The sequence below is a fragment of the Chrysoperla carnea genome, chromosome 2 (genome assembly GCF_905475395.1).
Source record: "Chrysoperla carnea chromosome 2, inChrCarn1.1, whole genome shotgun sequence".
Taxonomy (NCBI): Eukaryota; Metazoa; Arthropoda; class Insecta; order Neuroptera; family Chrysopidae; genus Chrysoperla; species Chrysoperla carnea.
The window spans coordinates 26538977-26561926 of record NC_058338.1 but is presented as its reverse complement, the minus strand read 5'-3'; the positions used below and the strand labels follow the sequence as shown (position 1 = coordinate 26561926).

Sequence of the window (22950 nt, the reverse complement as noted above, 5' to 3'; positions counted from 1 at the left end):
AAGATGAAAGATGTTGTAAAAAATGCGAATCTGAAGTCTCCGATGTATCCACTGTTTCGAGTGTATGCATGAATTCTTGTTGCAGTAAAGAAAGTTGCTGTGAAAAAAAATGTTGTAAAAAAACTTGCTGTAAAGAAAAATGTTGTAAACAAAGTTGTTGTTGTCAGGAAGATCACCTTCGTAGAGGGTCTGGAAGACATGGGCAAGACCGTGACCAAAGTCATAATAGTGGGCATAGACGCGGATGTATGCATTATGGGACAAATCATGACTATGGTCATGGGAAATGTGGGAATGAGTGCCAAAATGATAGAGGACATGTGTATGGTAGACATGGCCAACACTACAATGCTACTCATAAGGAAGGTCAAGAAGGACATCAAAAGGCTCATGACGCAAACGTTCCTGACCAAAACGCTCAGGTCGGAATACACGATCGATCTTGTCGTTGTGGTCAATGTACTTCCAACTATGAAAAACCAACTACGAATGACAGCATTTTTTCCAAACAACACCTGACTCTTAATTTAGATAATGCTCGACCAAATTTAAAAGAGAAAGTAAAACGTTTACATAAAAGAGCAAAACTTCCTAGTGGTAAATATTCTAGAAATCACAATTCGATCGCTTTCAATTAATCATATTTAATATAGAAAATAATTTATATTTATATTATTGTGCACGTTTATTTTTTATAATAAAATACAATTTTGTTAACTACGAATTGAAATATACGTATATATTATCTAAATACCACAGTAGTCGACCATGGTAGAACTAAACAAGGTATGCTCTTACGCGGGTAAGAGTAGGACGGGGACATTCTCTCTCTCTCGGACGGTACTCAGTCACCGCCATATTGCTTATTTGTTTATAGTGTAACATGATAGTGATTTACGCACAATCAGAATGGGTGACCAAGGATCTTTTGAGTATAACGAAAGATTTGCAAAAGGTTTCAGATAAGAGTCACTTGTACATAAAACTTTCCAAACTAAACGCTTGATTGACTGTAGTAATAAATTAACAAATAAAATAAATAATCTTGTTTTGTTATTTTAATTTCATTTTACATTAATTTTTTATCGTTCAAGCTCTGAAGGCTTCAACAATTCATGAAAAATCGTTGAAATATTATTGAATGTTTGATCTTGTCTGAATTGATGTTCCAATATATCCAGAAGGTAGGAATTTGAATTGATTATAACTAACTTTACTTTGGTTCTTAAAGGGGTAATTTTTAAAATTACTATATATGTAATGAGTTTTTTAGGGTAAAAGGGCTGATATACATTTTTTATTTGAATACATGGTGTAAAATATAAGATTTAATGAGGCTAATGTAACATCATTTGCCTGTACTAATTTCTGATAATCGGCAGTTCACCATATTGTGACTCTAATTTTTATGAACAAAATTAAATTTTTTATGCTTATTGGCCACAATCGCATTCCTCATATGTACTCCATGGTGTACATGGTTGATATACATCGCTAAGAAAATAAAATCGTCTTGTGCCTGGACAGGCACACTTCTTTGTGAGTGGTAATTTAGAATGTTGATGATATTTTTCTTTTAATTTTTTCTTATTTAATTCATCACATGTGATCAATACAATTTCCCCGCATTTTACACACAGTTTTGGTACCCCACATTTGCTAGCACATTCCATAATAATTTGATTTCCACATTCAATGCACATTTTTGGTAGTTCACATTTGGCAGAACATCCGTTACAAACACAACTAAGATTTTCTTTGTCCATATTTCGTTCTGAAATCACAGATTATAATAATCTACTGAAAATTTTGTCATAAATTTTATCAAAATAATGAATAAAAAAAGTATTTTATTTCTATGGTTTCGACTCAGCAGATTTTTTAAAACCGCGAAATATGTACTACAGGTGACGTTAAACTAGGGTCTACAGTACTAATATTCTTTAATTTTTTAACGATGACAGTATACATCGTTTTCGGAAGAGTGTTAATTAAGACGTTAATATAGTCGTTACGATTTTGCTGTAATGGCACCAATGTTTTATCACAATAAATTTCACCTAAATCAACCAAGCCTGTAGTTGGCTTAAAGTTTTATAAATAACTCGCTCCCTCTCTAAAATTCTATGGGAAAAATTTTGGTCCCAAGTTTTTGTTAAACAGTTTCAGCAAAATGCCACCCATTATCTAAAATTTCCATGCAGCGAATTTGAAAATAATGCTTCAGGTGATTGGTTTAAAAGGTTATTTACCATACGGCAATCAGTCTAGATTCAAAGACTGAATAACGAGCGCTGTATCCCAAAATATTTATTTAGATTGTTAAAAAAAAAAAAAACTTGTAATAACATTTATTGTTTATTATTCACACAAGTTACATTTTACCTTTTTTAACTTGAAAAACAATTCGAAACTATATAACTGGGAATTTAGGAAAGAAAATGAACAATTATCAAATATTAATAGGTAATGTATGTCCCAAGTATTGGCTTAAACTGGTTACATTTATTACACAATATTATATATATTATAGCTTTCACATTGATTATTAAAAGTTACCCAAATTGGAGCCATGAAATGAGGTAGGCTTACAAAAGATTAGATATTTCACAAATCCTTAGTGAAAATTTCTAATCTTTTCACACATTTTACTCCTTCATGTTTTGGTCATTGTGAATACTAATAATATATTAATGTCGAAGCAAAACGTAACCAAATAACATTAAAAAAAAAAAAAAACGGAGCAGATAAAGGAATGTTACGTAACTTTCAAGTGATTAATAACTTAAGTATTCTTTAAAAAAACAAAATTAAACAAAAACAATTGCAGTGCATTTTTATCACAACGAGAGAATATGAGTAATTTTTTCATCATTGTGGTAAAAAATAAGATTTCTAGAAAAACTATTTGTTTTTCTTTTCTAATGTTTTTAATAATCGTTCTGGATTTTGTAATCCCAATCTTCTACGATGCATTTTAATTGTTCTTGCAACTGGTTTCATTATTTCACCAGGTTTATGCGCCCATCGGTCTTTTACTACCTGATTCATAGACAAAAACAAGTGTTAGAAAAGCTTAAAAGCTATAGGACAATAAGTAAATTTAATTAAAACATTTTTTTAGGGGCGAGCTTTGGTTTTAGCTAAAAAGTAGAAAATTTCTCTTATGATTCGGAGGGCTTCAGGCTTTTACAAATGAATGAGTGACTCATAAGAAAAATTATATTCTACTTTTTAGTACAATAAAAGCTCGTACGAGTCGGTCGTTGTGTACTTTGTACTGCGCATCAGGATATCTTTTATTTTCTATTTTTGTCTTTTGTCTTTTGTTTTCAATCAATTGAACGCAACGACCGATGACTAGACTCTGCCCAGATAGGCGTCTTAAATTCAGCCACGGACGCTTATAGCTCGGCATAGGTTTCATGACCTTAATATGTAGTGAATTTTCAAAGTCTGTGACAGCTCTAGTATTTTGAAGTTTAATTCAGGTTAGAAACCGTGTGTGCCATAAGACTACGTCGGGCTGGAAAAGGTTAAAAGTGTTTGTGAAAAAGTAGGTAATTTTTATAGAAAAAAATTACTTTTGGTTTAAATGTGTGTGCCATAAGGCTACAACGGGCTGGAAAAGGTTAAAAGTGACTATGTGAAAAAGAAAGTAGGTAAGTTATATAGAAAAAAAATTACTTCTGGTTTAAATGTATATCGTTTCAAGTTTTTAGCATAAGAATGACGCCATGGGTCAAGGTATTTTGGATTGCATTTTCTAACTTGAATAGCTGAACAACTTCGATACTTCGTCGAAATACATTTTTTATGATATTTATTACATCTAATATTACCAATGCTATATGATAATGGATACACTTTAGGCTTTTCAGTTTTCGATTTAATAGCTTGAACAGCAATTCGATCAGCACGATCAGGGGTCAATGACCTGATTGGCTCATTACTAATAAAACTGTTTAACGCTCTTTTCATTTCTTCTGAATCTATGCTTTCCCTTTCACTCGTCGTCGGTGTTACAACCATACTGTTTTGAGTATTTGAATGTTTTTGAGTCTTCGTCAAAACTTTATATTTACCAAAACCTTTATCAGATTTACCAACAAAAACCATCCCATTTATCAAATCTCTATGACCTGTTATAGGAGTATTATCATAAGTACCAATTTGTGTAATCTTATTTTTCTCTTCTGGGTCTGTTGGTTCATATAAAGGTGTTGTTTTGAAATAGCCACGTATATTTAACAGCGGCTCTTTACTACCAGGGCCCCCGCGCCCAAATATTGGTGATCCATCACGAGTCCAACCCATTACATTATATGCTGCACCAGGTGGTCCGTATATAGGGATTCCATCAGTTTTATAACCAACAATGGCTGGCATTTTCCCTTTATTACCAGGCAAAAAATGACGTGTTAATATATCAGAGAACGGACCCTCCATACAAGGATTTTGAAATTCGTAATCACTGTTTCTTAGAGTAGATCTCCTATAATTTGAAGAGATAAGGGTTAAATAAATTCTTATTTTTAGTTTGCGTGTCCGTAGATTGTAATTGACATTTTCCGAAATTCTTGTCTTAATTATTTTACCTAACAACTTTTACCTCTATGATAATTTTCGATAAGTGGGTGTATTCTCTTTTTCGAAGCTCGGAAAATTTTACGTTGTACGGAAAAGCTTATTAAATTGATGAAGATATTTTATTAGTAAGATATTTAAAAAATGAAAAAAATCTTGTTATTTGTTGAATTTCAATGTTAGAATTTTCATAGAAGAAAAGTCGTTAAGCTGAGCATAATTAAAGCGCTCAAGAATTTTTATAAGAGTTTTGGCCATTTTCTATGTCGTTTCGACTTTTATATTTAAAAGCCTACCCTAATATAGAATTATTGGTACCAAAAATATGTCCAAAGATTATAAAAAAAAAACTTGATACAAGGGGGGGGGATGGTAGAATAAAAAATATTTCTGGCAAGCAAAGCTTTGAAATTTACTTACGAAATATGCTTTCTGGTAGTAGCACTTTTCAAATTGTTATTAGCATTTTGATTAAAATTTAAGCCATTACATGTGCATTGTATTGAATCACATGAGCAGGTACTTTCGAAATTGCATTTTTCTAACTGTTCAACATATTCTTGACACTGACTTCTTATATTTTGTAGGTTTTTTGTTAAATTCTGTGCTTTACTTAAAAGTCGTTCTAAAGTACTATTAATTCTATCTTCGCCACCTCTTAAACGTCTGAAATGTGAAAATTATAATGATCTTGAAATTTAAGTTATTTTTGCCGTTTTCATAAAAAAAAAACATAAACCTTTTCCAAGAAGAAGGCCTATTTTTATATAAAGTAGGCCCAAAAATTAAAAAAAAATGTTTCGAAATAAAAGATTAGTTTTCTTTTAACTTGTTTTTAATTATATAAAGATTTAATTATGTGTCCCAGAAGTCCTTAGCCCTCAGCCAAGATTTAATGAGAAATTTAATATGGAGGTAAGTCAAGGGCAGAAAAAGTTTCCAAACAATAATTGTTCGTATCAAATGGGGGTAAGGACATCGGACATCTCATAGGCAACTGAGATTGAATCCTGAATTTTAAGGAAAGTTAAAGATCAACCTGTTTTCGTCACAAGCAAGAAATTGATGACCACTTTAAATTATAACGTTATTTCTTATAAAAATAAAAAATTTTTTTGTTATAAACTTTTATTCGAAATTTGAGTAAGTTCGAAAGGAATGGAATGTAAAAGTCTACTTAAATTACTAAATTTTGATTCCACTACTAAGTTTTGGGGAAGCTAAAAAAAACGAGCTTTATCATTCGGAGAGCACTTGAAATTTTGTGTTAATGTCTTCAACCACTTAACCATTCGGTTAAGCAAGCAATTTCATCGTTTTAATATTAAAATTTTAAAAAATTTACCCTGCGTCAGTCATGATTTGTCGCGTGTGGGATTTGTATGTTGAACTTTGATTATGGATTTTATTCACTGCATAACATGATTCTCTATTGTGGTGTAGGCTTTTTACAGATGTGGTACCAACTTTATGTATTTTACGTGCAATTAATGGTGAATGCATTGAAGGTGGTATATCTATAAGTTTCGTCACATATGGCGACGTACTACTGACTGAAAATTGCTGTGTGCTAGTCGGATTTTTCCTTGTTGAAATTGAAGTTGAAGTGTCATAACCAAAACCACTTTCAAAATCATCAATGACTAGTCTTTTTGATTCGTTTGTTTTTTTTATTTTATTATTCAATGACATTTCTTCTCGTGGTTTATTTACGTTTTTCTCAATATCGTGCAAATCAATAAACCGGGGCGATAAACCCATCAACGGTTTTTCGGTTTCTTTCGAGAAAAATTCAAGTTCAGAGTTCAACATATTTTCCTTTCTTTGATTGGACTCTAGAATGGTTTTTCTTGACGTATGAGGTAAATTAAATGATGTAGCTAATTTAATACTTTCATCGCGTTTCGCATTGCTGGCTACAAACGAGGCTGATTTTTGGACTTTTGGTCTCATTGTTTGTGTTTGTATTGATTGACTAGTTGATTTAGTTTTTTGTGGTGGTTTTACTAGAGTTGCCGTTTTTTCACTTTCTGATATTGTAATATTCATTTTATATTCATCTGTTTTTTTATTTACGATGGGTGCAGGTGTTGATTCTTGAATAATGTCCGTCGATTTTGTACCATCTGAGTTTGCCTCTTTTCTTCTTTTGTCACCAAGCATATTTAAGCGTCTTTTAGAATATTTTTCTAAATGTTCCTTAACCATAGCTGTTTTATTTACGTTTATTGCATATGAAATTGGTGGTTTAGGACCATTTCCACGTCTCAAAAACTTTCTGGGCGATTTATTTTCTTCACTACTTATATTTTTAACTGCTTTAGATGTAGTTTCTTTCATCGCATATTCTGTTATATTTTGTTTTAATTCTTGATTTTTTACGTTTACTTTATTTTGCAATAGTTCTTGAGTTTTATCATTTGTTCGTAAATTTGTTTGAGTGGGTAATTTCTGTTCCTCAAATTTGCTTTTCCCATCACCACTGTATTGAAAATTTGTGGATGATTGAGGTTTTATGAAATTATTTGTTGAAGGTTGTGATTGAAATTTCAGGGCAGTATTGGTCAACGATTGTGATTGAGGTTTCATTAAGGCTTTTGTCGATTTTCGATTTTCTGATTTTGCAAATCTTGCATTATATTTTGAAACCATTTCTGACGTTGATTTTTTTAGAGCCGTAACACTAGATTCAAACTCAGGAACCGTACTCTGTTGTGGTGTTCCATCATTATTTTGATCTGATCCAGCAATTGAATTAATTTTAATATTTGAGGATTTTGAAAAGTTTGCTTGAAAGTTTTCATAATTTACCAAATGATTTTTATAAAATTGCTCGTATTGCGTTCCAACTGTTTTCGAATCTTCCGCATTTTCCGGGGTTGATTTTTTAGTATCGTCTTTTGAATATTGATTACTCATAATATTTTCATTACGTGTTACTTTGTTACTAAATGTACGTTCGTCAATTGATTTAGATGTATTTTTTCTAGAAAGGTTTCTTTCTTTATCTTTTGGAACAAACTGATTAGATTCTCTTGGAAAAACTAGATTATTTGAGAATTTATTGGGGCTATCGAATCCTCCGAATCCTCCGAATGGTGACGTTTGATATTGATTATTCGAGGATTTATTAGGATTATATTCTTCGATTACAGTTTTTGATACAATTTTTGGTGGCATAGCAGCAACATAACGAACTCTTCCTTCATTATCTTGACGAGTGTTTGTTACGGAATGCATATTTTTTAAGGACGCTTGAAACATTCGCGATGCAGTACTATTTAATTCTTGGATTAATCTTGATGTACCAATATTTCCATTAATAGTTTTAGGTAATCTCAAAAGTGATTGCCGTCTCGGTGGTGGAGATGGAATTATTGGTTCTCTATTTATTTCATCTTGAATTTTTGAAATAATTCTGGCTGATGTTGCTTTCAAATATTTCGATGGTGCGCAATTCAATTCATATTTTGGTTCACCAGGTTGATAATGATGGTTTGTTTTGAAATTTTCTTCATCTGAATATAAATTTAACATTTTTTTTATATTACGTATTTGCTCTAATTGTTTTGAAATTGCATTTAAACGTGACTTCTCCGTTTCTTCATTATAATTAATCTTATGTTTTAATTTACTCATTAATGATAAAAACTGTTTTTCATTACCTGCTGACATTAACATTGATTCATTATATTTTGTGTAATCATTAGATGGATTACTGCGTAATTGTTTGTCGGTAACAAACATGTACTTATCTATCAAAGGCATTTTTGGAGTTGAAAATAGATTTTTATTTGTAATTGTACTGGCAAACCGTGTTGTATTTAAATTTTTCTTTTGTGCAATAAATGTTTGTGCTCCAGAAAAATTCGATAATTGTCTTTTAATATTCATGATATTATTATTTATTGGACGTAGATTTATACAATCATTGTATAAATTACGATCTACTTCATTTTTACGTTCACCATATTGAATATCACACTTTTTATATGTATTGAAAGTAATTGGTACATCACGTCTATGTTTTCTTAATAAATTATCTTGTAAGTCAAGCAAACTAATTGGATTCGAAATATAAGAATGTACAGCAAAATTATTTCTAATTATTGTGGTCACTGACGGGGAGTTCCATTCTATATTCCGAGATGGTTTCACGTCATGAACAATTCGTTCCTTAATTATATTTTCCAATTTGGTTAAAATGTTTATTTTTTTATTCATTTCTTCAGTATTTGGATTTTTTATTCCAGCAATATTTTCTGTTATGCATTTCAATTGAGTCGAATTTTTTGAATTATCAGAAATAATTGATGAAAATTCTTCAATAACTTTTTTTCTAAGTGATGATTCGATAACTTTTGTAGATACTGGATTCTTTACATGAATTGAACGTTTTAAAATTCTGGAACATTTATGTTTATGATTGGGTCGATAAATTACTTTGCGAAATCGACGATGTTTAAATAATGATGAATTTCGTGTTTTTTCTTGAGTGCCACAGTTTACTCGTGTTATCTGCGATGAATTTGGTGCATCTATTTGTAAATCAAATGCATAATATTTCTTTCGATCATTCGATCTTGTGATCATACCAATTGTTTTTAGAAAGTTTTTTGATTTTAATTTACTTAAAGTTGATTCAAATATATTCATATGATTATTTACTGTGGTATAATCTGATACAAAAACTGCATCTTGATCAATTGCAACTCCACGATAGTTATTTATTGATGGGGACGGTATATTAGATGGTGTTTTTATTGGAATTTGAAACAATATGTTATGTTTACGTACATAACGATCAATTACACGTAAAACTGTATTCCAAATAGAACGATAACTATCAATCATTCGCTTATTGAGGATGTTACGACGTGTAAATGTTATTTTTGGCGTAGTATAGGTATACAATTTTCCATACTTGAATAAGGGTCTTATTTTCCATACTTTATTAAGATTCCATATCACGTTTGTTGATTTACCCATTTTTAATGTTGCTTGAAACAATATTATTGCTGTTGCAATATTTGATAATGAACTACTATTACGTAATGATATTGATTTCTTCAATGTTTTCAAACCTTTCACATTCATTTCACATTTTCCACTTGGATGCCCGAAAAAAACTATTTGGAATTTCTTTATTCGAAAAAGTAATATTTACAAAAATTTGATGGTATTTCGAAAAAATAATTCACTTATAAATTTTTTTATCACTACAATTTAAAGCAAAACCTGATGGAAATGAATATAATTTAGATAATAACTTGAGTGAATGATAATTCAATTGCGACTAATTTACAAAGTTGAAAATGTATCCATAACAATTTTGTTTTGTTTTTAATAATTAAATTCACATTTTTTTGAGGGTCTACAAAATAAATAAGGGACATTTTTACCTATGATTTCGACCTTGGTAGATTTCGACGATGAGAGAATGGTAGGGATGTTCGCTTTAGTAATATCTGTTTGATAACGCACATAGGCTTTTGTACGTTATTTTAATTTAGATCTTTCACCAGGGCCGATCTAGCTATTTAGCCGATACGGGCAAAAAATAGTTTTTTTTGCTCTTAGCACTCATACCATATACAGGGTGCTTTTGTAAGTTTACATATGCCTGAAACTCGATAAATTTATTCGAGGAAAACGATTCAAACGAAAAATATTAGTTTCTACTATGCGGCAATTAATTTGGCAAGATAATATGCAACGTAAAATAACTCTTTTGGACTCTTTACGGGTATCGTTTCAGGAAGTTTTAAATGTACTGAAGGCAAATGATTAAGCATCTATTAAACTTTATTTGCTCGGGATTCTACTGTAAAAATAACTAGATCGTCATGAATATTATAATGTAATCATGGTTATTAGCTTTGATCTTATTATGTCAACTCAATTCCAAAATTAAGGAATTGGTCTTTTTATATAATTTCAATATTATTATTAAAAAGACCAATAAAAAAGTACCAAAAAAAAAAGTTTTTATTATGGATTGTGTATCATAAAATATGTATTTTTCCAAAATTGATAAGATATATTAATCAGAATATTTACTATTAAACATGGGACATATTAAAAATAAGACAATATCATCAAATACATGTAAGACTAAGCAAAAGGAAGATGGCTGCTCGTTTAAAAAAAGTTTAAATAGTTTTGGGAAAAGTACTATTAGTAACAAATTGTAAGTTTACGATAACTACTAAAGATCCAATAAACCAATAATCTTTATTACAATAATTTTAACATTATATTTATACAATTTTAGCAGAAATTTTTATGCAAATTTACCTGTTTATCAACAAATATTAAAATCAAGTGGAACTCAAACCCCATTTATATCACTCGATGATAGTATTGGTATAATATCAAATAATGAAGAAAATTGTTCTGTATGTGCTCCAGAATTTATAAGAATTTTTAAAATGATCAAATCAATGACATCACATACAATTGATACATCGACGCAACCACTTCCTAGCACTCCCAGTACTGAAGATGAATTTAAAATCTACAAATTATATTCGAACAAAGTATTCAATGACAAACATAATCCATTAATGTTATTTAATAACGATTTATTGAATATTAATCAAGAATTTCATAAAAAAGATACAAATCTTGTGTCTGTGGGTGTTCAAAAGTGTTTTTCAAAAGAGTCTTTATTGTGTAGTAAATGTTCATTTGCATTAAAGAATAAGTACGTATGATTATAAAGATATGGTTCGGTAATTAGAAGTTATACGTTTTTTAATTTTTTTTTTCGAAAATTTACTAAAAATTACCTATTAAGAAAAATTAAAAAATCCACCAATTCCGGGAAAAAGTGGATTATATATCAGGATATCTCCGATGATTTATTTTGTTCAAAAAAATGGTAAAACTGAGATCATAATAGATCTAGTTATATCTTAGTATAGGTTCACTTGTTCGTCTGTGTAGATCACAATCGATGTAAGTTTTTTTATCAAAAGAAATCATCGAAGATATCCTGATTTATAATCCAGTTTTTACTGAGGGTCGTATAAAGCCGAAACAGCAGCATCACAAATATCAGAATATCTGAAGCCTAGTGAAATATAATCATATTGGTGTTCTTTCAGAACCAAAGCGTATCATCATAACATGAAAGAGCAGCATAAAGTCATTCAAAAAATTCTAATAAATTCACTTCTCTCGAATAAACGACAAATAAACGGAAAAATACTCCATAATAAGAAAGAAAAGTTTCTCAAAGATATCAATTCACCACAATCGTCATCAAAGTCAAAGACAAAAGAAGAATCAACAGATCACAAATGTGAATCATCTTGGGATAATTTTATACAGCCATTCTTTAAAAATAAAAGCAAAGTAAAAAGTGTGTCAACTACTAAGAACCTAATAAAATCCTTTGGCTTAATACAAACAAAACTATTAAGAGGCGATGCTATTTTAGGTAAAAAAAATGTAGTTTATGTATGTATATAATATTTCTTAGTTCATTGTTTCCCGTTTAGTTTAAGAATTCGTTGGTCAAAGTTCTAAGGACAAACACATGAGGACCCGCAAAAGATCGCCCCGCCATCATTTGACACGATGGCCTTTCTTTCGAGTAGGATCATATGGTGTCCATACGGTAGATTGTAATGGCTATTTACAGTATCTAACTCAGGAAATGTGTCCTGCCCTGCCACTTTAGAGTCTTTACACTATCTACTACGCTATTGTTTTTTTGTTTAGTTTCGTAGCAACTTTTTTTAACAGCTCTACGTATATCTGAGATTGAGTGTTCCATGTTTCCTTGACACGTTAGAAGTTTTATAAAACGATTAAATAAAACTAAATATCACGATTTGAGTCACTAAATAAAACGATTTGAAATTAACAGGAAGGACATTACCTGTGTTGACCTTTATTTAATTTTGTAAGCGAGTGTCATTATATGAATATTCTCATAATTCTAGACAATGTTAAATTACGAAAATACGACAAGTATGGGAAATTAGTAAAGGACTGTGATCAGGACTACACAAATTCTTGTTCGTCTGGTGCTACGAGCAATAAAATACCTAAAATAAAATCAGAAAAAAATGAAAATAAAACATTTGCAAACAAAAACATGAACGTAAGTGTAGAAATGAAGAAAAAAACACCGAAATTGGGAATGGGAGATAATACGAAAAAAAGGATAACCAACTTAACTCCTAAGCCAAATATTGATCCAATAAGGTACCCTAAAATTGTTAATCCATTGAGTGTTATCATACCAATAGAACAAAATCTAAACAAACGAAAGTTGAAGCGTAGAAAATATGTCCCTAAAAGTAGAGATAGTACTCTAAAACCAAAAACAGGAAGTGATGTCATGAAGAGTGATACTAAAAGTGTATCTGGCGATAAAAGAGTGAAAAGTACACCAAGTCCAACAATTAAAAAAACTCAAGTATTGCCACTTAATGTCATTCATAAAAAAAGGAATACAAAGAACAACAAGATAGGAAAGGATAACAATTCAAAGAACAGCCAGATAGGAAATAATAGCAATACAAAGGACAAAGAAAGTGAACAACAGTTGGATAAGATAATAACTCCTTATATATCAAACACAAAATTACAAAATAATATTATAATCGAAAAAATTGAATCTGATAATTATAATAAGAATATAAACTGGAGAACTGATATTCGAAAAAGTAGACCGCGCAGTGCGGGACGAAAAGTGGAATCTGTAAAATCATCAACACTTAATAACCATATAACTGAAAACAATATTTACAGAAATATGTCCCTACGAATAGCTGCAAGTCCTTACGAAAGAAAAATTCATCACTCAGGTCAAATACAAATCAAACCAGAAATTAAAATGGCAAGGTATGGAAAATATATAAATGAAGTACTCGATGGAAGAGATATTATTGCAGAATCTTCGCAAATTATATGTAAGGTTTTTAAACAAAAAGGCTTAAAATGAAGCTCATACATCCTTCTTAATTCGAAGTACGATATCTCGAAAATATGTCTGATCTGTGAATACATGAGAGTTTACACGAAATTTGATAGCAATCGAAGGACGGCTATTTTAAGAACTTTCGTAGACTTGTTCGAAAATATTATTTAAATATCAAAAGAAAGTTATCGCCAATCACCCCTCCTCCCAGATAATTAACATTGACCCCCTCACTCCCCCAACAATGGCAAAACCGATTTACAAAAGTGAAATTTAGAAAATTTAAAAAAACTCCCCGACAAATGAGGTTTTCACTCCTAATCAAGTTACCAAAGAATAGACAGACATATAGATACACAGGTAGACACGTCAAACTTATAAAAATCCCTCTTTTCTGTTGGGAAATGTATAATATGTAATATGCTTTTTCGATTCGTTATTGGTATTATCAGGTAGGCCTCAAAATGGGCTCAACTATTTGAACTTTGTTATTAGTCTTTTTTTTAAGACTAATTTTTTTTTTTTATAGATCGGCGAAAAAATAAGAGGAGTTTAAAATCAACAAAAAATTAATAATAATATTGAAATTTACATTAATCTACAAATCACACGTTTTGTCTACACATGAAAATCATACATGCGCTCCTAAAATTATGTATCTGTATTATATAATATCTACATCCATACATAATTCAATTGTTAGTTTGTGCACTAATTGTAAGTTTAATTATTAGTGTTAACCTATCCACAAACAAAATTGTTTCCATATAATTAAAACTAAGTATAACTTTAAAATATATTAACAGTTTTAGACTAAAATCAGAGGTTAAAATTAAGAAAAATTGAAAAAAATCAAAACATTTCCAAATAGAAAAAATATTATAATGTGATCAACGACATATTATGAACATTTTGTGAAATGTAGTTTGTAATCGTATTTTCTAAATATTGCCAAAGTTGGTACTTGAGATTTTAATATTTTAAACAAGCTTCACGAACGGATACTAATAAAATTGTTTTTCTGTTTTAATACTCATGTTTAAGGTTAAATTTTCTAGTAACCAACTTCTGTAATTATATTAAAAAAGATGTTTACCAAATAAATGATGAATTTTACTTATGTTTGTTTATTTAGATTTTATTAGTAATCTAGCTATAGTGGCTTAGTCTAGCTAGTGGACTATTAGTGGCTTTGATATTTAATATCTAGCTTAATATTGCATTTAGAACACCTTATAGAAAACCAATTTGTTCAATTTTTTACCTGCTAGAATTTTGTTCATTATAAAATTTTCGTTAAAATGCGTATTTTTGGAGATATTTGCAAAAAACCCATGAAAAACGTGAAAAAATTCCGAATTTTCAATTGCCAATAACTTTAAAAGCATTGGGTTTTTTGAAAAACTTTATAGAACATTTTTTTCTTAAGATTCGGCCTTCTTTTGATACCGAGCTTATTTTGAAAAAAAAAGTTTACACCCCCGATTAGGGGGTGTAGCAACCTCTCCCAGGATGTGTGCGGAGCTCAGAGAGCTTGCAGGTTGGATGAGTCTTATTCCAAAATTTCAAGCAAATCGGTTCACAGCAAAATAATTCGGAGCAATAACTCTTCAAAGACTGTACTATTATCAATAAATCACCACAGGAAAAGATAAGAATGTATAATGCACTTCAAGCATAGATAAGAACTTAAATTTCAATTAAAAATAATATAAAAAGTCATGTGACAGGAAAAGGATATTTCTCTTAATATCTTGAAATATTACTTGAAATTTCTACGAATAAAGCACGATACTTAAAAACATAAAATTTGCAAACAAACACACTTGAACAAGCACATTTTCTTATCTTTTTAAGGACGAATTTATCTGCTTGTAAAGGGCCAATATATATAAATTAAAGAATAGCTCGAACAAATATTATTGAATACGAAACCTTTAGTTAAGTCGCATTCAAAATGAATAATTTTATAACAATCACACTTTGTTGTGCCATATTTGGCCTAACATATGGTGTACCCGTAAATCAAACTGTTATCTTTAAAATGGGTGCACATGATGGAAGCGGATGGTTGGATGGGGCAAACGGATTATATTGCGGTCCTCCAGAGAATATTAACAGTCGTTATGCTGGTTGTCAAGGTACCAACAGTTCTTCTCCTAAATTATTACATGAAGAACATGATTCGGGTGCAATGCCTGGTGCCGAGTTTGGACTATTATCACCCTATAGTAAAGTTTTAGCATACGGTGGTTTTACTATATTAAAGTATATCAAAGTTGAATATACTTTTGCTATGGGTGATGGAATATCAAGATTAGTGTATGGTGGTATTGGAAATAGGTCAGCATACGTGCAAATTTTATCGCCAGAATGTAGTGCATATGGATATAAGATACAATTTTATGGTTAACTTATGAATAAGTTATTAGTGAGAAACTGATTTTTTTTAAATAAAATTATTTATACTTATTAATTGAAATTAGCATCGTTATTAAATTCCTTATCCACAATAATTAAGGATCTCGTTACTTCATAGTATTTAAACAAAAGACTGTTAGTTATCGGATGTATTAACATTATAACTTTTGTTTTTTGTAATATTTTATGTGTGAAAAATTCTACCAGTTCGACTAAAAGAAGTGTATTTCGGCTAAAAGAGGTGGAAAAAAGCTTTCATTACTAGTTTAAAAGACCTCGCACAAATTAGATGTAATCTGCATTTGGGTCAAACTTTTTCAAATTTTTCGAAATGATAGTTTAAGTCATCTGAATAAAAGTTCCTATGGTCACAAGTCATGAAAATGACAGGATTTCCTACGTTATTTAAAAAAAAAGTTTACACCACCGAGAAGGGGTGGCAACCTCTTCCAGGGTGTGTGCGGGTTCAGATCATTTTCACTTTTAAAGTTAAGAGTTGGATGAGTCTAATTCCAAAATTTCATGCAAATCGGTTCACAGTAAAAAAATTCGGAGGTAAGACACTATTTTTCTCTTCAATAACTGCACTATAACAACTACAATCTTCATAATCTGGGGATCCTAGATGACCACACTTGTAGGACTTGTATGGAGGTAGATGAAACCTTTATGCATGTTAGTTGTACCTGCAGAGTCAGTTATAGAATGTTTGAATCCGAATGAGTTCGATGGTCTTTCTGCGGGGCCTCTAGCCTCGACAGAATCCTTTAGCTTCATTCATCTGCTTAAAATAGCACTTCTTACCTTTTTTCGCCACCGCTGTTCTTAAGAAAAAGGTACAGGAGACCCCTTGGTGTAGGTACCCCTCTTGCCAGTATTATTACTATACATAATTTGATTTCAATTAACCTCTTTGCGATACAGAGAGAGTTAATTTAAAGAACTTACTGTCAGTTAAACAATTTGAACGTAACAGATTACAAACGAGAAATTAATAAAATTACAAACAATTATATTAACTATCCAAAGTATGATATTTTTTCCTCACATTATAGACATTTACAATATTTTTATTTTTTTGCTTTTCCGGATTTTCCTTTTCCTTTTTTTACAGAACTTTTTGATTTAACAATTTTCACTGTCGACGCCATCGGTTCAGTTTGTGTACCTGTATCTGCTCTAGGATGCTTTTTCTTCATCAATGTTTCATGATCAACTAAACAAATTGGCGGTGTAAACTCTAATTCAAATTCATCTTCGTCGTCATTTTCCTCATCACTTGTATAACTAGACGCCATATTTTCACCACTTTCTTCAAAATTCTCATCACATTCACAGTTACAATCACATTTTGGTTTTGGTTTAACCTAAAAACAAAACATATTAGATTAATATCTACTTCGTGGAATCTAATTGCTGCTGATTTAGTTGTTTAGTTACGATATTTTCTAGCGTGTGAGCCACAATTTAATCAGTGATTCAAACTGGAAGAAAACAACTCACTCGTTCGATTTGACATTTTCGCTGATCAACTATAAAATGTATAGGTGCACATTCTAAATTTTGATCACTTGGTAGAAATGGATTAAATATTGGATTCATTGTTATCAAATAACATCCTTGTCTTTTCATTATAACAATCATTGGTCGAATATCTTCATCTTCTTCTCGTTTCCGTTTTTTTGGTTTACGTTTTGGTTTTTCAATTTCTTCATAGCCTCCACGGTGTCGTTTGATCATTCTGGCTATTTTATAGTTCATTGCGCCAGGTCTCCAATCTGGTCGTACCTGTAATTTTTTGTTTCTCACAAAGTGGTCATTTTTAAAAATAAATTAAGCAATATTTAACTTACGGGATATTTATATTTACCACCCATCATACACTCATCAGTCGCATTCCACAACCATCCCATCCACGCTGGCACTGGTTTTTTATTGCCATATTTACCCTTACATTTTTTATGATACTCGAGATTATGTTGTGGATAAGTTAATTTTAATATTCTTTTATGATAAGTTTTCCCTTCTTTAGTCCATGGTCCAGGTGCTTTTTCTTCTAATAATTGTGTCTCTTCAATTTCTGTGATAGCTGGTAACAGAATACTGTCGTACGGATAAGAGAAACCAGCACCATGTAATCGTTCATGAAAATTACACCAACCAAAATGTTCAAATAACGTACAATCATTATCAAATGAATCCGTTCCTTTCTCATTTGTTAGAACTGTTTCGGTTCCTTGTGTCACATTGCTCAAAGTTTTTAAATTTGTATCGCATTTATTTTCTAGTTCGGTATCACACAAATCTGTATTACTTGCAACATTAATACATTTATCTTGTACATACTTTATACAAGGTTTACATGGTTGTTCATTCTCATTTGAAGGTTGTTCATTTTCGAACGAGTTCTCTAAATTGAAAGTGACACATTTTGATATATTTGGTAAACAATAATTACATGGAGTCACTATTTGGCAATTGTCATAAAGACTTAATTCATCAGGTTGTGTATCATTTTCGGTAGTTGGTAATTCAACTCGACAATCTTCAAAAAACTTTTTTAATGGTTTTCGAGAAGTAGTATCAACGTTGTACATTTGATAATAATATGAATTTTTATTCTGAATATCATCTTCAAATCGTGGACATGGAGTGATCACATCATGATAAGTTCCACATCGAGTGCAACTATGGAAAAAAAGTCCGTGATTTAAAATTCTGTAATTCTTATTAATAGTTGTATTAAAATAGCTCCATAACATCTTTATGTCTCAGTTGCGGTTATTTTGTTGGCATCCATGTCAACCAATTTGCGTATATTTCTTCTGATATAGATTCCAGAGAACACGAAATCATAATTTATCAGACATAGTACATATCTCTGCCTCCGTTAGTAAAAATATAGACTCAAAGGGGTTTGGGTTAGCTTTGCTTAGTACTAAATTGTTAAATAAAAATATACGTACTAGAATGGATTTAAACGAGTTGTTCTTAATACCTCAACTGATTCAATTGGAGATAATAAATGATCACGAGGGACATTGAATGACATATTTTTGTTTAGTATTTATACGCAATTAATTTGGAATTCCCCTTTCAAATGTTCTTAATATGCTCTTCAATATCAACTTACAATTTTTAATTGTCATTGTCAAAAGTAAAATTACTGGATGTTGTTTCTATGTAAATTTTAAGCTGGAAAGATGAATAAATGGTTACTTAGGCGGCTATGTATGTCTTATTAGGTAAGAGTGGGTTTCGTATGCTTTTACAGATCCTACCGAACAAGGAGTGTATTTCGACGTATTTTGACCCGCTGAATCCGAATTTAACTTGCTCATCCATCAGAGAGGGGAGGGCCATTTTGCCACTATACTTACGATATCTACTGCATAATTGAGTCAGTGGCAAAAAATATACAGACTTTTTTATAAGAATATATTATTTAATAAACAAAACCATCTTTTACAAAATTTAAAATTAAATTCACAATAACACAATTTAGTATGTCCTATTCTTTGAAACCAGCACTTGATTTTCTAAATCTTATTGGAGGTGCCATTGTATCTTCAAGATTATATTGTGTCGTTTTATTTTGTCTATTTTTCTCTTCTGGTTTATCAACCATTAGTATAGGTGGTGTATAATTTATTTCAAACTCTCCTTCAGAAATTGAAGATGTTTCAGAATTGCAATCACATTCTAATACCACTTCTTCAGTACCATCAGGATTCACCTAAAATTTAAAACACCTCATCAAGAATCGTCCCGATGTTGCTAACTGCAAAGTATAGATTTATCGTACTGAAACCTTCATTCAACAAAACGACCCCCAATATCTCAGTAATAAATTAGAGAACCTAAAGTACTCTACAGACTGGGTTAAATCACTATATAAAATTATACTTACTCTGTAAATCTTATCTCTCTTATTAGAAATAACAAATACAAGTGGAGAATAATCTTTATTGTCTTCACTCCAAGGATTCTCAGTGGGTACCATCTTAATCATATAATGTCCTTCACGTTTAACTACAGATAACATAGCTTCAACATCAACATGAGATACTTCAACAGGTTTCTTCTTTTTCGCAGCAGCTTTTTTAATAGCAACATGACCACTAGCTTCAGCTTTATGCTGTTTAATTATGCTTGCAACAACTCTAGAAACTGCACCTGGTCGATAATATCGTAATGGCTGTAATTATGAATTAATATCGATATATAACATATAGATAGAGGATCTATTTGATCTATCAATTTCTCTTTTATTGTACTTTAGTTTTTTACCTCTAATCTACCCAATTTTTCTCCTAAATTCCATAACCAACCCATATTCTTTGGTACCATTTTACCAAATTGATTTTGAGGTATACAATATAAATGTCCATATCTGACAGGGAGGTGATAATTTTCAGGTGTTAATTTATACAATACTGTTCCACGTATTTCTTGGCTGGATGATTTATTTTTTTTCATAATCACTATATGTTCTTTGCTGACAATCGGTGAATTTGGTATTTCCAAAGGTGGTATATTATTTTTATTAGATGTAATAGCAGTTTGAAATATTGACAAAATATAATGCGCAAATTGATTGTAATTTGCTTTCATACCTAAATTATTAACAATAAAATTTGCCAAATCCTGTGATGCACTTTGACACGCTGGTATCAATATTTGTGGAAAATCTTTAGGTATTGGTAACGGTTTTGGAATCGTAGCAGATTTTGTTCTAACAGATTCATTCCATATGTTTTTTAATAATTCACTAACGTAATTTAAAATAATGGTTGATGAATTAACATAGAACATATAAAATTTATTATTAGCCCAAACTTGACCACGGTGACCAGAGGTTTTGCTGACATGTGGATTGAATATATCAAAATGGCTTTCCATTACGTACATAACAAGTTCCTGCAAGCGACCTATTACCTCTTCAAAAACTCCAACTAGAGTTACAAGTCGTTCTTTACGTGCAGCTGCTTGTAATTGGTCAAAGGGTAATATAGATACAGGTGGCTTTAACGCTTTCTTTTTATTCATTTCTGGTGGTTTACTACATTCATCATTGCAAACAGGTTTTGGCCTGAAAAACGTAATGATTATTTTGTATTATTCCATGTCACCGGACTGAACTTTATACACATAAATAAAAGTAAAATTCAGAAAATTCTGTGGTCATAAGGCAGCCTAGGTAGAACCACGATATCAGGACTCAGCTGCAAGGCTTGATTATAATAAATTTCAGCCCTCGATAACGACAAATATTGAACTGTAATATTGTATATTTGATAATTAATCTTACGCAGGTGGGTCTGTTGAAGATATTTGATTTACAGTTGCCTTCGAAAATAGTCGATCCGAATAATTAAAATTTTCACATGTCTGGCCAGATATAGAATAACCACCACATAAACCACAAACAGCTTGCACTGTGTATTTTTTCATATCGCTTGGATCATCACAAATTGAGTTTTTAAATTTGCATACACTTTCGCCACAAACTCGGCCATCGGGAAACACATTCAAGTATTTACAATTTGGTGATCCACATGGGAATTTACGTGGACTTTGAGTTGATGCATTTTTAGTCGGTTTTTTCTCGGGTGGTGGATAATATTCATAACTAAAGAGATTTATTTAGAATAAGAAAAAAATATATCATATTATATAATTCATTCAATTTGCTTCGCCAAAATTGAAGGCAATAGAATAAGTAAGAATCGGTGTGCATCGCAAAAGTGATAACCACCTTCTGGCCTAGTGGATATCTTTATATGGACATTGGTAGCTTGGAAAAGGCTTAAAAGCTCGTATAACACAAACGCGAAATGAAAAAACTTACCACCTAAACGTTGGATTACCAAATAGTTTTATTGTGAAAGAGAAATTTGCACAGGATCTGACGAAAAGACGAGGAGGCTATACAAAGTATTTAAAGCAATAAATATCAGTAACCAAATCTGCTGACCATGTATTAGGCTCAATACAAAATATGCTGGTAAAAGAACATTTGAAGCTTATTTTGTGGTAACAGCAGCTCCCCAAGCTTAATAAACCTATTGTTAGATATTAAATTTTGCCACTTGTAGGAACCAAATGCGTTTAAGAACACTTTAGAAGTGAAGGTAAAAAGACCCTCTCGTCCGATCCAGTTGCAATTTGGATCACATAAAGTTGACAAATATGAATCAAAGTTCGCAAAAAAGTGGTTAATTTCATAATATTGAATTGAATATTTGAATTTATACAGATATTTTAAATTAAATCTAACCATTCATAGGGATCTTTTAATTCAGCTGGCACTAAAGGTCCAATACCCCGTAGTGCAAACTTTTGAGCTGCTTCACAGTCTTCATTACGACAAATTATGTCAGATAATTGACTGCGTGTTATATTTATTTCAAAATAATAATCTTCATCACTCTCTACAGAATGTACTCGTTCTTTTTTATCGGAGTCACTCATTTTATTATGTTATATTAAAAATTATTTTTTTAGAAGATATTTGATATTGTTAATTTAGATTAAATTGGATACATTATCTCGAATTAGTAAAGAACTTTTAAAACGTTATTTTCAATTTAAAAAATTCAAATCAATCTTTGTTCATAATTTATATGGTAACCAAATTTCAATAGTGCCATATCATAGTTACCAGAAATTTTGTATTTTAGGCAGGTAATTATTGCTTAACAATTCATTAAAGTCATCAAATAATAGGTATAGAAAAATGGCATACAACTACTAAATAGTTGAAAAACTTTTTAAACATTACAATAATTTCAAAGTATATGCCACTTATTTCTGCGTATTGCGTTTTCAATGACTTTCTTTAGAACAAAATTTTCGGAATATAAAAATCTATTAATTCAATCCTTCGAATGATAACGACAAAAATAATCATAGAATTTTTGCTCTATTGCAGACTCATGGTCTATAAATGATAAGGTTCATTTTCTGTTCTATGATAAAAATATATATAATAAAATTTTTTTCTC

General features: G+C 30.7%; 5 protein-coding genes across 6 annotated transcripts; 1 reads left to right on the top strand and 4 right to left on the bottom strand.

Moving 5' to 3' along the window:
• Window positions 1-1298: 1298 nt before the first annotated feature.
• Window positions 1299-9898, bottom strand: LOC123293503. The gene is made up of 2 exons (XM_044874353.1): window positions 9885-9898; window positions 1299-1797 (listed from the first exon to the last, which is right to left on the bottom strand). Exon 2 carries the CDS (start codon window positions 1764-1766, stop codon window positions 1434-1436), a length of 333 nt encoding a protein of 110 aa, XP_044730288.1. The 5' UTR covers window positions 1767-1797; window positions 9885-9898; the 3' UTR covers window positions 1299-1433.
• LOC123293502 (uncharacterized protein PF11_0213-like) lies at window positions 2738-8211 on the bottom strand. Of its 2 annotated transcripts, none has more exons than XM_044874350.1 (4): window positions 5933-8211; window positions 5008-5253; window positions 3688-4495; window positions 2738-3042 (listed from the first exon to the last, which is right to left on the bottom strand). In XM_044874350.1, the coding sequence occupies exons 1-4, from the start codon at window positions 8122-8124 to the stop codon at window positions 2905-2907; spliced, it is 3384 nt and encodes a 1127-aa protein (XP_044730285.1). In that variant the 5' UTR covers window positions 8125-8211; the 3' UTR covers window positions 2738-2904. The 2 variants fall into 2 exon arrangements, with proteins under 2 accessions (XP_044730285.1, XP_044730286.1); XM_044874351.1 differs by having other exon boundaries at window positions 4086-4495.
• Window positions 9899-11185: 1287 nt separating the features above from the next.
• LOC123292590 lies at window positions 11186-13546 on the top strand. The gene is made up of 3 exons (XM_044873304.1): window positions 11186-11293; window positions 11697-12031; window positions 12540-13546. Exons 2-3 carry the CDS (start codon window positions 11719-11721, stop codon window positions 13544-13546), a joined length of 1320 nt encoding a protein of 439 aa, XP_044729239.1. The 5' UTR covers window positions 11186-11293; window positions 11697-11718.
• A 3467-nt stretch (window positions 13547-17013) lies between these two features.
• LOC123292589 lies at window positions 17014-19044 on the bottom strand. Its single transcript, XM_044873303.1, has 4 exons — window positions 18910-19044; window positions 17797-18631; window positions 17447-17731; window positions 17014-17310 (listed from the first exon to the last, which is right to left on the bottom strand). The coding sequence occupies exons 1-4, from the start codon at window positions 18993-18995 to the stop codon at window positions 17014-17016; spliced, it is 1503 nt and encodes a 500-aa protein (XP_044729238.1). The 5' UTR covers window positions 18996-19044.
• Window positions 19045-19454: 410 nt separating this feature from the next.
• Window positions 19455-22454, bottom strand: LOC123292588. The gene is made up of 5 exons (XM_044873302.1): window positions 22224-22454; window positions 21255-21575; window positions 20234-21035; window positions 19854-20141; window positions 19455-19679 (listed from the first exon to the last, which is right to left on the bottom strand). Exons 1-5 carry the CDS (start codon window positions 22415-22417, stop codon window positions 19455-19457), a joined length of 1830 nt encoding a protein of 609 aa, XP_044729237.1. The 5' UTR covers window positions 22418-22454.
• Between the last annotated feature and the right edge of the window lie 496 nt (window positions 22455-22950).

What these genes read in the sequence shown, in the direction of transcription:
- LOC123293502 (XM_044874350.1), bottom strand. Translation starts at nt 8,124, where the DNA reads ATGTTAAATTTATATTCAGATGAAGAAAATTTCAAAACAAACCATCAT. An exon ending in ACTACCAGAAAGCATATTTC is followed by an intron (nt 4,496 to 5,007) that starts GTAAGTAAATTT and finishes TTCAAATTATAG; the next exon opens with GAGATCTACTCTAAGAAACA. An exon ending in GATATACATTTAAACCAGAA is followed by an intron (nt 3,043 to 3,687) that starts GTAATTTTTTTT and finishes TCTATGAATCAG; the next exon opens with GTAGTAAAAGACCGATGGGC.
- LOC123292588 (XM_044873302.1), bottom strand. Translation starts at nt 22,417, where the DNA reads ATGAGTGACTCCGATAAAAAAGAACGAGTACATTCTGTAGAGAGTGAT. An exon ending in TTAAAAGATCCCTATGAATG is followed by an intron (nt 21,576 to 22,223) that starts GTTAGATTTAAT and finishes AAATCTCTTTAG; the next exon opens with TTATGAATATTATCCACCAC. An exon ending in TCTTCAACAGACCCACCTGC is followed by an intron (nt 21,036 to 21,254) that starts GTAAGATTAATT and finishes TACGTTTTTCAG; the next exon opens with GCCAAAACCTGTTTGCAATG.
- LOC123292589 (XM_044873303.1), bottom strand. Translation starts at nt 18,995, where the DNA reads ATGTCATTCAATGTCCCTCGTGATCATTTATTATCTCCAATTGAATCA. An exon ending in ACTCGTTTAAATCCATTCTA is followed by an intron (nt 18,632 to 18,909) that starts GTACGTATATTT and finishes TTTTTTCCATAG; the next exon opens with TTGCACTCGATGTGGAACTT. An exon ending in GAAAATGTCAAATCGAACGA is followed by an intron (nt 17,311 to 17,446) that starts GTGAGTTGTTTT and finishes TTTTGTTTTTAG; the next exon opens with GTTAAACCAAAACCAAAATG.
- LOC123293503 (XM_044874353.1), bottom strand. Translation starts at nt 1,766, where the DNA reads ATGGACAAAGAAAATCTTAGTTGTGTTTGTAACGGATGTTCTGCCAAA.
- LOC123292590 (XM_044873304.1), top strand. Translation starts at nt 11,719, where the DNA reads ATGAAAGAGCAGCATAAAGTCATTCAAAAAATTCTAATAAATTCACTT. An exon ending in AAGAGGCGATGCTATTTTAG is followed by an intron (nt 12,032 to 12,539) that starts GTAAAAAAAATG and finishes TCATAATTCTAG; the next exon opens with ACAATGTTAAATTACGAAAA.